This window comes from Agelaius phoeniceus, chromosome 9, assembly GCF_051311805.1.
Source record: "Agelaius phoeniceus isolate bAgePho1 chromosome 9, bAgePho1.hap1, whole genome shotgun sequence".
NCBI classification, from domain to species: domain Eukaryota; kingdom Metazoa; phylum Chordata; class Aves; order Passeriformes; family Icteridae; genus Agelaius; species Agelaius phoeniceus.
In genome coordinates, this window is record NC_135273.1 from 12,345,571 (window position 1) to 12,358,199 (window position 12,629).

A 12,629-nucleotide genomic window follows, 5' to 3' on the forward strand; every position below is an offset into this window, starting at 1 on the left:
AGCTATAAATACATATCTGAGCTCCACGCCAACTGTGTAAACTCAGAAGCTGCTTGCTTCATTCAGGGACTTCACCAAAGAGTCTGGAGCCTCTTGGACTAAAGGTAAGCCAGTGGCTGGCAGAAGTCACATTTTCCTTGTGAAAGGGGATGTGGAAGATGCTAGGACAATGCAGGGGCAGATGACGGATAGGAAATGGTTTCTCGGGCGTTTTGAAAGGAAACACATAATCCAGAGTTATGGACCCTCATTAATCAGGCAGAGTGGTTCTGAGGAGCCAAATCTCACAAGAACAGTCCTAGCACTTGGAGTCATTTGTAAGCTCTTCCTAACTGAACCCTTGGCATGACATTTGCCCAAATTCTCCATCCCAATTCAAATATCACCACCTTGGCTATGAACAGATGCCTAGTGGCTCTGATTCAAGCTGATTCACAACAAAAGATAAATCTTTCTGCACCTAAAAAAAGAAAAAGCTGCTGAGAAATTCTTCAATTCCTCTGCCTTGTGCAATCTCAGGCCAGGAGTTTTTGCAACAAGGTCAGTCTCATTTCTTCATCTCCTGAACATCCCTCTTCCTTGTTTTGTTGATTGCTATGGGTAATCCTGCCACCATATTTTTTAATAGAGCACAGAATGCAGGAAGGAGGTAGAACTGTCAGAAAGAAGTTTAATTGATGTTTTTGATATACAGCATGAAGCTGTCACTTTAACAGGCTGCATGGCAGGAAAAAGCTAGGATCTCTCTCAGCCTCAGATCATCTCATCTTCAGAAGGAACTTCAGCTCCTGAAGGGACCATCTAACCTTTTCCATGGCGAAAAGACCCATGAAACCACTGTTACATGGAGAAGTGCTGCAATTTGCCTCCCAGTGACAATGCAAAGCCATCTCTAAGGCTGTGTGCTGACACTCCTGGTCCCCCAGCAACCTTGCTGCCCTTCAGTCCTCAGAGATTCTTTTCAGTTTTTTAAGATGTATAAACTCAAATAGCCCAAACCTTGACAGCCTGCACATCTGGGACTGAGTCCTCATGAATGCCAAACTATCTTCATTTCACCTGAGGATGGCAGAAGACACAGGCACTCAGCACTCCTCACCCTCCAACCCCAACTGTATATCCAGCCTTCAGACTCCAGAGGACAAATCAAACTTGTCTGTGAAAACATCCTGGAAAAACCAGCCACAGACTCTCTCAGGTAATTTGAAAGATAGCCATGTTTCAAATCTGTCCATTAAACCAGACAGAAAATTGTAACAGCGCCATCCAGGAAGGATTTAACCGCAGTGCATAAAATGCACTTCCCCACTCTGGCAGAGGGAAAGCACAAGATGATATAAAAATTAAGTCTTACAAGGTATATGACACACTCCAGGCTATTCTCTGATAAAGCTGCACCTCGGAGCAGAAATCCACTTACTTAGAGATGGCTTCTAGTGCTATGTTGTAGCAGCTGTTTCCCACCTCCCACTGAGGTTATATTTAAGTGCTAAGTTTCAAATTGATCCCCAGACGTTCTGGGGAGGAAGGACAGCTGTTTCCCAGCGCTTGTCCCTGCACAGAGAGGGAACAGGCAGTGTCAGGCTGGCCCTTTGTCAGGGATGCCTTAGCATCACCCCTGTGCTTGGTCCCAGGCACTCACCTAAGAGCTGCACTCCCCGGGTGAGCCCGTAGACGTCGATCAAGGCCCAGAGGGGCTCTGCCGTCCTCACGCCGCTGAAGAAGAGCATGGCAGGGGAGTCATTCACCCTGTAGAACACCCGCCCCTTCTTGTCCACCCAGAAGGCAATGATGTTCCCCTCGTTTGCAAACTCTTCCGGCAGAGCCTTGGCCCAAAAGCCACTCTGGGAAACCAAGTCAGGGCAGGCGTACTTTGGCAGAGTGTCGGGGTTAATCCTCGATGGGTCCTTGGAAGTGAAGCCCAGGCGAAGGGCCCCGCTCCAGCAGCACTGCTTTTTGGTGATCTGCAAAGACAACACAGCAATGACAGGCTGGCCACTGGAACACCAACTTACACACCACAGGATTTAGGCATCCAACACTGGTGGCCAGCATGCAGCCCCACCAGATTTAGGAAACATTTTACCCACCAAACACTGCTGTAGCTTTCTCAGCTGCACACAGTAATGCTGCTGCACACTTAGGATACAATGCCCATATTTAAAACCAAATAAATCAAATTAAATCTATGTGGATAGGTGAAATGTAATTACAGCTGCATGATGATTCATTTCTATTTCTAGGGTAATTCCTTTTGGTCTAAGAATAACCCTCACACAAAATGTGCCAAAATTGGGCACAAGACCTTTAATCTCAGCAGAGCTCTTCCCACATGGTGCTCAGATGATGGGGTCTCTCCTCTCTCTGACCTGAGAGAAAAGTTCCAGAATCACAGTTACCACCACAGGGTTTTCTGGGCTTCTCAGGCAAGTAAAAGACAGTTTTTCCCTTGTTTAACTTGTTTAACAAATTGTCATATTGGATGATATATTGAAATCACAGCCTTGCAGTAGAGAACTTGTGTGTGGGAAAGCACAATATAGAGTATTTGACTTTGTTAAATACAAAATTTTGAAGCAACAATAGATGTTATCTTATGATTGGGAAAACCTACTTATTTCAGCTGTGAATGGTGTTTTGTGAAATATGTTGTGCATAACTACACCCCAGCCTGTCAGTATGCAATTGCTCAGTCTGTCAGGGGTCAGGAACACCTGCTGTGGTTTTTGGAATGGTTCATGTGTTATACCCATCCTTCTGCACCTGACAGACAGCAAGACAAGGGATCACAGATATCTTCTGAGTCATCAGCTTCTACTCACAAGAATTGAGCTCTGGCCAGCAGAGTATCTGTGGGGAGCAGGCAGCAGGTCCTAAACACATGCAGCTCATTGAAACACTACCCAGTTATAAGGTGTCTTTTTTTCCCCATGGTAGCAAGGAGTCTTCCAGAGTTAGTATGGTCCTCAGGTGATGTCCTTGGTGAAGTTTTTCCTCTCATTTTATTGTCTGAGTATGAACCTGCTAGGAATTGTTCCTCTCAAAGGGGTTCAGCCTGTCAGCATCCAGACTATGACATGAAAGATCTAAGGATGGTGGATCCAACTTTGATGTGGGGCCAGGACAGTTCCTGCATGCCAGCTGACCCACAATCACTGCATCTGTTCACACTTTGAACCTGCAGCAAACTCAAGAGCACTTGGGATAGTCATCTTCCATCAATGCCTTGGCAGCCTCAAGCAACTCCACTGCTGGCCACAGGGCAAGAGCAGAAACATGGAGAGGTACCACCTACCTACCAGAGGCCACACAAAACTTGTTGTCTTTCTGTAACCTCATACTCTGCCAAAGCACTAATGGCTCAGATGAATGGCAATGGCAGAGACTGAACTGTCCAGGACTGCAGGACTGTTTTCAAAAGCCTGGCAGCAGCCCCACATGTCACAGCCTGGAAGCACAGAATTTTCACCAAGGAATTCTACAAGATGTTTTCTTTGGACTTCTGAATTCCCTCCTAATCAAATTTGTAAATACAGTGTTTTCCCTTTTACATATTCCTCTCCAAGGCAAATCTGAAACACATGCCCTTGGGGTCACAATTACCTTACAACAAAGATATTGTTCAAAGCCTAGAGATTTCTCTTTTATAATTAAAGTATCAGAGAAAATAACTCAGAGCTCAGAAAAAAGTTATCAATGGACAAGTTTTTGGTTAAGGCAGTGCTGCTCTTTATCCCTACTCAAGTCCTTCCAGGCACCTGAACTGTTTACATGAAACACTTGAGCACTGACCTCAGTCCCAGGAACCATGGGAAGCTCCTGCTTGTGGGGTGGACACTGGGATGACACTAAAAAGGACTGAAGCAGATTTGCTATTTTATATATCTGGCCATGATGGGATGGCATCATGCACGTCCCCAGTAAAAGTGGGGTTAACAGGGTGTGCACATGACAAAACAGGGAAACATAACATACTCCAAGAAGAAGCCTGGGTTATTTTTTGCAGCAAATTTACTGCAAGCCCTAAAAGCTTTTGGGTCTAAGATAAATATGGCCTCATTGTCATTTGTACAATTCAGCCTCTTGCCAACACTTCACAGCAATCACAGGCAGCGTGAAGTAAATATTCATATGGTAATTGAGGCTGCACATGGTCCATGTATTAACCAGCACCTATAAACAGTTCTCAATACAGTCTGACCACAGGCAAACTAATATCCAAATTAAAATCAAGTATAAAGCCTGCCAAGAATTAGACACAGCTGGACAAAGGGCACACAGTTTTGCTAAAAAAGGCAACAGTTAATGATGGACCAAATTCTCTTTTCAGCAGCCACTGCTAGCAGAAAAGCTTGGGAGGTCCACTGGGTACCAGAAGGGAAGAAAATACAGAATCAACATGCAAACTGCTAAACCATTGCTGCTTTTACAGATTCAGGCTCCTCATCTTTACTGCCTCATGCCATCTTTGAGAGCTATACTTCCTAGCAATGCCCCAAATTACATGGAAGAAAGCACACTGGAGCATTGGTCTCTGAGGTTGCTTGACAGCCATATTCCCATACTCCCAGATCTGCAAAATAATGTCAGAATAAAACCTGAGATACAATAGCTAATAAACAGAATGAAATCTCCTTACTTCTTTCCTCAGTTTTCCAGAGGGAGTTTAGACTTTATAGGACCTGAATGAGTGGGCTCATGGTTAGTGTGTGGCTGGTAAGAAGGTCTGAGGTGCTGTTTACTACAAGCACAAACAGTTGCAGGATGGATTTATCGTACAAAAGCAAGGATGTTTTCACATTTCATCCCTCCCTAGAGCACAAGTTCTGCTAAAGCCTGTTGATTACTCCCATGAGACCTTCCCACTGGAGTCAGCAGGAGCTCTGCTCATAAATCTCTTGTGCAGATTTGCATGCATATCCTTCACATATGTTATGTAAGCTAAAATACCCAAATACACAGATAAACAACTGTGAATTTCCACAGATAGCTACCTTGTTTCAGAATGAGAAATAACCCAGAACCTTTGCCTAAACCACTAAATCCACTCAAATCTTTGATGGTGTCTTCAAAAGTGAAATGCTGCTTTCATCTCCTCCCAAATTATTTGTCACAGTTGCTTGTCCAAACTGCTGGCCAACATGGGAAAAATCTCATTAGGCAATGTGAGAGACTCCTGCTGGGCTTCCAGCCTGGAAGGAAGCAGTAAGAGCTCCACAGGAAGCATTACAAACCTGTAGTGGGGATTTTCTATCTCTGGGCCTGAGCCTGAAATCACTGAAATCTCGACATATTTCCAAAAGGAAGCATGTCCCTCCTTTGCTGGCTGTGAGGGAAGAGGCAGGGAAGGCTGAAATGCTGCTGTAGAACATAGCACTCCAGGACCTCTAAAAATGGGCAAGATCATATAAACTGGGTATCTATATGCTGACAAATCTTCTGGAAAACTGCACAAATGAAGGATTTGCAGTCAGATCCCTCATGTGTGCCACGAACTAAAGTGGCCAAAGATGGCCTTTTTTGTGCCAACAAAGGCATGAAACTGGCTATGAACAGAAAAACAGTCCCATAAACTAGAGGGCATAAAGATTGGAAAGTATCAAGGATAAAGTTTCAAGGGTCCCAAGCTCCTTAAGATGCTGATAATCTGAAAAGTGCTTCAGTTCCTAAGGACATGGAGGAGTTTCTTCATCAGAAAGCAGCTCCTGGTGCTCATGGAGACATGTTGTCTTAGACAAGCTGGATTTCTCATGCCAGCTGCAGCACCGCCTGGTACCAGGGGTACAAACTCCATCCTCCAGGCTACCACAGACACAAAGGAAGTGAAATCAGCCTGTGCCAGAGAGAAAAATGTGATCCCTGCAATGTTCTCTCCTCTGATCTTAATGCTCTCAGGTGACTGATTCAACAAAGCAGTCAGCAGACAGCCAAAAAGGTGCTTTTCTTAGACAGCAACAGTGATCACACTGACTGCTCCTTTCATCCTTTCCTCCAAACTCCTTTGCTTTTCCTGCCAAGCATGTGAGCAATAACCTTCACTTCTAGGTCCTTTTTGACCTCTTATCTCCTGGCTTTCCAAGTGATCTCAATTTAATCTGTTGTACTTGTCTAACATCAGTGCAAGTATTTTTGGAAGGTGGATTTCCCTTTTGTTCTCAGTTTCTCCAGCAGTCTGTACCTATGGCTCCAAGAGCTGCAGTGGCAACAGCAGCAGTACCAATGAAGATTGCAGCTCTTTAAGGCCAAGACCTGACTACTGCACTTTTCAAGGAAGGGTTAAAGATCTGCTGCAAGCACCAAAGCCCAGTACACCCCAGCCTTCACTCCCAGCAGATCCCATGGCAAAAAGGGAAGGTATAATTCACTCACCTTAAGCCTGACTTGTTCATAGATAACAATGGGCCTGTTGCTGAAGGTGATGGCATTGCAGAAGCTAGCCTGGCGCTTCACTGCCTTCTGTGTTGTGTCCATGATGATCTGGGATCCCTTCGTGTGAGGATGGAAAAGCAGAGGGCTGATGGACAGAGTTCCACACTGGGGGATGGGGAGACAGTGCTTCTGCTTGTGGTGGCATCGGTGGGAGGAAGCTGAAAACGACCCACCAATGGAATCTGAAAGCAGAATGGGCGAAAAAGGGCTTCAAATATACTGTCAGTAATATGGAAATTTTCAATTAAAAAAAAACAAAAACAGAGGTACTTCACATAGAAAGACTAGGTAGAACAAAACAAAGGTAGCCAAATCCTTAAACTGTAAACCAGCAAGGGATTTTAGATCATCTTCTGCAGTAAAAAACTGCAAGGATACTGAAGACTCCTGTTTGGGCAATCTGACAATACAGAGCATGACATTGGGACTGCACCTCAGCACTGAAATCACAGGCCATCTTGAGGCCACAGACCAGAAGAGAGCACAAGAATTGGTTCTAAAGCACTTGTGAAGTTGCTGTATCAAAGCTGTCACACCTAGGGAACAATCTTCCACTTCCAGAGGACTCCTACACAACTTGACCATTTGTCTCACACCTCCTTTGCAACAGCAACTCCACTGATTTTTGTCTCCATGTGTCTGGGTGCCCTATCCACCTGTGCCATGTGCCAGCTCAGGCACACACATTGCTAATTCATACCCCAGCACCCCTGAGCAGTGACCCAGCTGGATCTCCACCAACTCCCATCCAGTCTCCTCTCTTCTCCACTGATAAGAACCTCAGCTGGGGTCCCACATGTCACTGGGGCATTGACCAGCACTCTATGATTCAGTGAGGAAAGGTAAGAGGGAGAAAGGCTGTGAAGGATGGAAGAAATGACATCTTTCTCCACTCAAGACTCTACAGAAAGCCTTGATGCAGGATCAGCACAGCCACGGCAGCAGCTTTGTTCCTGAATGAATGGACAGGCAGATTTCCTTCCAACAGGGAGCCTGCAGCAGTTCCAGCTCAAAACAGTCACTCTACTGAGCACAAGTCATCTGCTTCCTCTTCCTTGTGTGCACATACACACTGCATCATGCACATGTTTGGGAGGAAATACTCCTAAATTTGGAATCAGAGTACCAATAGAATACAGGACTATTCTGTGACAGACTGAAGGACACTAAAAAAGCAAATATGATCTTAAGAATGTGCCAGTTTGTGCTGCAGAGATGCATGACTAAACAGTACTCTTCAAACATGCAAACTAGAGAAACTAATTATCTATATTCTTCACACAAATTAATTGCTCACTGCTATGTCTTTCTATAGCTACTATAAAATAATGCTTGCACCTCTAATATAACTCTTGGTTTTGCAATAAAAAGTCCAGACCCTCTTCCTTCCAGCCTTTTTGGTAGTCTTAGCTTGTAGCTACACAAAGCTGTAACAGCACATCCTCAGGCTGAGTACTTATGAGAATACTGTAAAAATCATTTCAGATTGTAAACTGACTGCAAGGTATTAAAGATAAATTTCTTACAGTGTGTGAAATAAATATCATTCAGAATTGAAAGAAACAGAAAACAAGACTTTAAAACAGAGCCCAAAGACTGACATGCAGTAGCAAATGGAACTGACATATCCTTGTCTGCCTGGGGAGAGGTCTGGGGTGGGACAGGGGTACCTGTGCTGCAGGCAAGGCAAAGTGAAAGGAGCATGCAGGGCAAACACCACACTATGAATGGAGAAGAGTGTTTCAGAGTTATTACCTTATCAAGAGAAGCTGACAGTGCTTTATCTGGCAGGTGGCCTTACTGGATAAGCACTTAAAAGGAAAGGATTTTGAGAACAAAGAAAAGGAAACCATGTGTGGGTGTGGGGACAGGGACACCCACACAGCACAGCAGAAAAGGCCTGCCCCTGAAGGAGCATGCACACAGCCTTCCCAAAGCTGGGTAGTTAGTAGCAGCACAGGGAGAAAAAATTCAACTGAGATGAATGCTTGTAATCCTTACCATTTCTTGAGCTGGATCCATACTTTTGAAAATTATCAGTGAAATACAGCATAACTAGTTACACTGATCCTTTATATCCTTTTATATTTGTTAATAAAAAGCTCAGAAGGATAAAACATATTGAAATTGTTGTGCTAGGCTTTGCAAAAGGATTCTTAAAAGCACAATTTGAAATACAGTTTACTAAAAATAAACATTAGCTTAACACCAGTGGAAACTTGAAAGGGGTTGCAAACCTTGTTTTGTCACATGCAGCCTGACCCAGGGCATGTGCACAGGAGAAAGGGAACCATAAATTAATGCAAATCTTCACTGCCTTTAAAAACATGTTTGCTGTTCTGGAAGGAGCAAGTAATAATGTATCTCCAGTGTCTATGCAGCTCTCCCTGGGCCTGTGGGAGGACAAGGACCCTGTCAGATTGCTGTCACCACAGTGAAGAACTCATGTTTGCATGGCAAGATGACCAAGAAGCCAAGGCAAAGCTTTGATTCTCCACAGGAAGAGACTATAGCTTTTCAAGTGTTGGGTATTTAATGATAGAAATGCAAAGGGTTAATTGTAGAGTGCTAAATCCAAATTAAGGAGTGTTTTAGGTTAAACTTTAGTGAATTAAGGAAGTATCTACAAGGTGGATCTCAGCCAGCTGGTCAGATCTAGCATTCCCATCCAAGACTACAAAAGAAGTCAAAGCCAAAGCATAACTTATTTTCATCTGTGCTATTTTAGAGGTGACAAGATGTATCAAGTGAGGAGGTTCGTGCATAGGGTAAGATTTTCCATTTAAATTGCAAACTTCAAGACAAGAGGCAGGTGCAGGCAAACCACATGCATAGGAAAGGAGATAATACCAGTCCTTTTTTTTTTTTTGAACCTGAAATGCAAAGTTGTCTAAGTTGTCTTTACAGTGAGAGATATGAAAGACAACAAGGGTGGTTTTACAGCATCTGTGAGAAGCCTCCCCCCAGCCAGTATAAAACTTGGCCAGCAGAAGCTGGGGCTGTTTGCAGGATGGTCTGCAATGGATCCATCCTTCAAACCTGACTGACAAGTGGTGGGAAAGGAGTGGTTAATTTGCTTGGAGCCCTCAAAGTAAAGAAACTGATTTTTCATTTCAGAAAGAAAAATTAAATTAATGGAAGAGATGCAAAAAGTGACAGTAAGGACAAAGGGCAGGAAAATAGGTGCAACAGGTGAAATTTGTAATCAATACAAGCACAACAAGACTTTGTTTGTCAAGGGCAGAAAAGATTATTTCAAAGCTTCAGAACAGAAAGGAAAGGAGAAAGGCTGTGTCCTGAAGATGGGATAGATGCAAGGGGGATCTGCAAGACTCATACTGGTGTGTTTGAGGGCATTTAGGAGGCTGAGCTCAGAGAGACACTGGCATTTCCTCTGCCTCCCTGCTCAGCTGGGATGTGCATTTGCTCTCCATCTCTTGCAGGGCTGTAGCTGAGGAGCAGAGGCATGTCCTGTCCCACAGGATGCACAGAGACAGCAACCCCTGCAGGAGTGCCAGGCAGTGACCTGGGAGTGGGGCTTCTTTAGCAACACAGCTGAACACCTCAGCTTAGGAGTCCCTGGCCAGAGCCTGGATGTGAGGCTTTACAAAAGCTTGCTTGAAGACAATGCTGAGGCTCTGACTATCAGTAAGAGTCAGGAGCATGGCAACTTTTGTAAAGCTTTAAAAAAGTAGATGAAAGGAGCTGAGGAGTGACAGAATAAGAGCTCTGCTTCAGTTATAATAAGCCTGAGTTGTTTGTAATTTTTTTTAAGGCAAAATACTCAGAGCAAAACTCTAGGCTGGTCAAAGTAGATTTAAGTACTACAGATGAGAAGTGAATCTGTTAATTTGCTACAGGAAGGATAAGTCTGAACTAATGTTTGTTGTTGAAATTACACAGAGATGTGAGAAAATCCCTCTGTGCAGAGCCTAGAGAAGACTCTGCCAGAGGAAGGAAGGAAGGTGAGGAAGACCCTCAAAATGCAGGAGAGGCAGAAGGAGAGAACAGCAGTGCAGGACTGAGCTGAGGAGGCAAATCCTCACACACACCATCTCCAGGAGGAGCAATCCAGCTGATGGCTCTGCAAGCACTTAAAAAATACCAAGGCTGATCAGGCCCTTTTCTTTGTTGAAGAATAGATGATACCAAGAATAAAAGTGCGAATATAGTTCTATATGGACACAAGGCTGTTGAGAAGAAATCTCTTCCCCTAATAAATGAATTTTTAAATTTCACATCTTCAGTTTCGATGCTGTGTAATCATTAACCATCTCCTGATCCCTAATTAGGCACTGTTTACTCAATGTCAGTCATTCCCAAAAATTCAGTTACTCTTGTGACACACCACAGAGACCTCTGGTACCACTCCACTTCCCATGGACCCAGATCCTCTCCAGGTCCCTCCCTGCCCTCTCCCTGTGCAAATCCCCCCAAGCCCCTCTGGACCATAAGCCCACTAAGCACATAAGAACAGCAGAGCATAAGCAAGCAGCCATATGCTCCCTTCTGCCAAGTAAGGAGAGAGGGGGTGAGCAGCCCCCTGGAAGTTGCTGGGCAGGAGGAATTGTCTTGGGAGCTGCACCCCCAGGCTCCAGACAAATCCATGGGAAGGGGACTGACATCCCTGCATCAGCAGCAGCCACTCCTCCCTACAGCAGCCTGCAGCAACTCCTCTGATCCACAGGCAGGAACAACTTGCATGTGCAATAATTATGTTTTTGACAGCAGGGAGGCATTTCTGATCTTATTCTTTTTGTATCTTGGTGCTACTGCTACTTCATTTTTTTTACTAGAGACAACTAACTTACTATTGTAGGTTGATGTTGTGGGTAGGAAATGAGAAGATCAAAGTAAAAAATCATGCTGTGGAAGCATCTAAGATTTCTTTCTTGATTTAGAACATTTTTGCTCTGCTGTAATCAGGTAGGCTCTGTCAGCAGAGAAATGTAATAATGTATATATGTCTTCTAACAAAAGAAAGCAAGTTAAGTCTGGTTAGGTTTATGGTCTAGGGCTGTTTCAAAAATTCTGTTTATCATCCTCCTGTAAATGTGCAGTCTGTTAATCTTCTCCTTTCCTAATATCTGATGCTTCAGGAGGAATAGAAACAGCTTGCCCAGGGTGATGGCTGATCTGTCTGTGCTGCAGATGGTGGGACATAAGGAAGAAAAACACCCAGAACTTTCCATGCTCTGTCCGTTGATAATCCTTATCTTCTCAAAGATAAGCTGATACACTGTTGGCCATAAGATAACATATAATTTATAAGTTGTGTTTGCTTTTCTGACTCACTGCATTAACAAACCCACTTCTTGCCATAGCTCCTTTTCCAGAAACTGCCCAGCTGGGATAAGCCATTGACCTCTCACAACCACTGAAACTCCAGTTAATCATTTCCTTAGTATAGATCAGAACTATGCATAGAACACGTGACACTTTCACTAACATTACAGAATTCCTGCTCCTTTATAATCATGTAAACCAAGCCCAAGCAGTCATTGCTGACACTCAGCTCAGAGCTGTGCTGCTGAGGTTAGGGCCCTTCATCCCTCTCTACACAGGTCCCAGGTACAGTACAAATACCTGCACTTTGAACCAAAGCCCCACAGTCACAAGCTGGGTGTTCCCACCGTGCTGCTGCCTGCACTGCTGCTTTTCCCTTCCCCTCCTGCAACACTGGGCACAGCCACAATGAGCAGCAAAGCTGCTGCCCCACAGGCAGCCCTGTCTCACTGCACAGCCACAGGCAGCAGAGCAGCCACTCTCAGAGAGTTCATGACAGTTCAGACTGAAAAAAAAAAAAAAAAAAAAGGCATAAAAGCAGAGCCCAAGTGCAAATATTTTATGGCTGTGTAGTATTTCCATGCACTACAAATCAATGTAAAAGATGTTTTCTTCAAGGGGCCTCATATAGGCTGTGTTTTTAAAATGCATTCCCCCTGCTAAATATAAATCAGTAAGAGTTTTTTGTTCTTCCAAAAGATTAGCTAGCTTCAGTATTTTGGGATCTAATTCTGGAATACTTGTTGAGGTGCCAGCATTCTCTTCCAATTTAAATACAGTTTAATGGAAAGTCTATCCTGGGCACATTTTCCATCTACAGTGTAATAGCTTGAAAGTCTGAATACTGAGAGTTCACCAGAAACAGAGGTAACCTATCAAGGTTAAACTTCATTTATTTGTCAGGATTAGAAAGG

The 12,629-nt window shown here is 44.1% G+C and overlaps 1 protein-coding gene across 3 annotated transcripts in view; it reads right to left on the minus strand.

Moving 5' to 3' along the window:
- Positions 1-12,629, minus strand: part of NEURL1 (neuralized E3 ubiquitin protein ligase 1) — a 142,706-nt gene that overhangs the window by 54,538 nt on the left and 75,539 nt on the right. For all 3 annotated transcript variants that reach the window (XM_077182921.1, XM_077182922.1, XM_054637847.2), the window contains 2 exons: positions 6,370-6,611; positions 1,643-1,964 (listed from right to left, as the gene is read on the minus strand). In XM_077182921.1, coding sequence (XP_077039036.1) covers positions 1,643-1,964; positions 6,370-6,611 — 564 coding nt within the window. The remainder of the gene's footprint in view (positions 1-1,642; positions 1,965-6,369; positions 6,612-12,629) is intronic.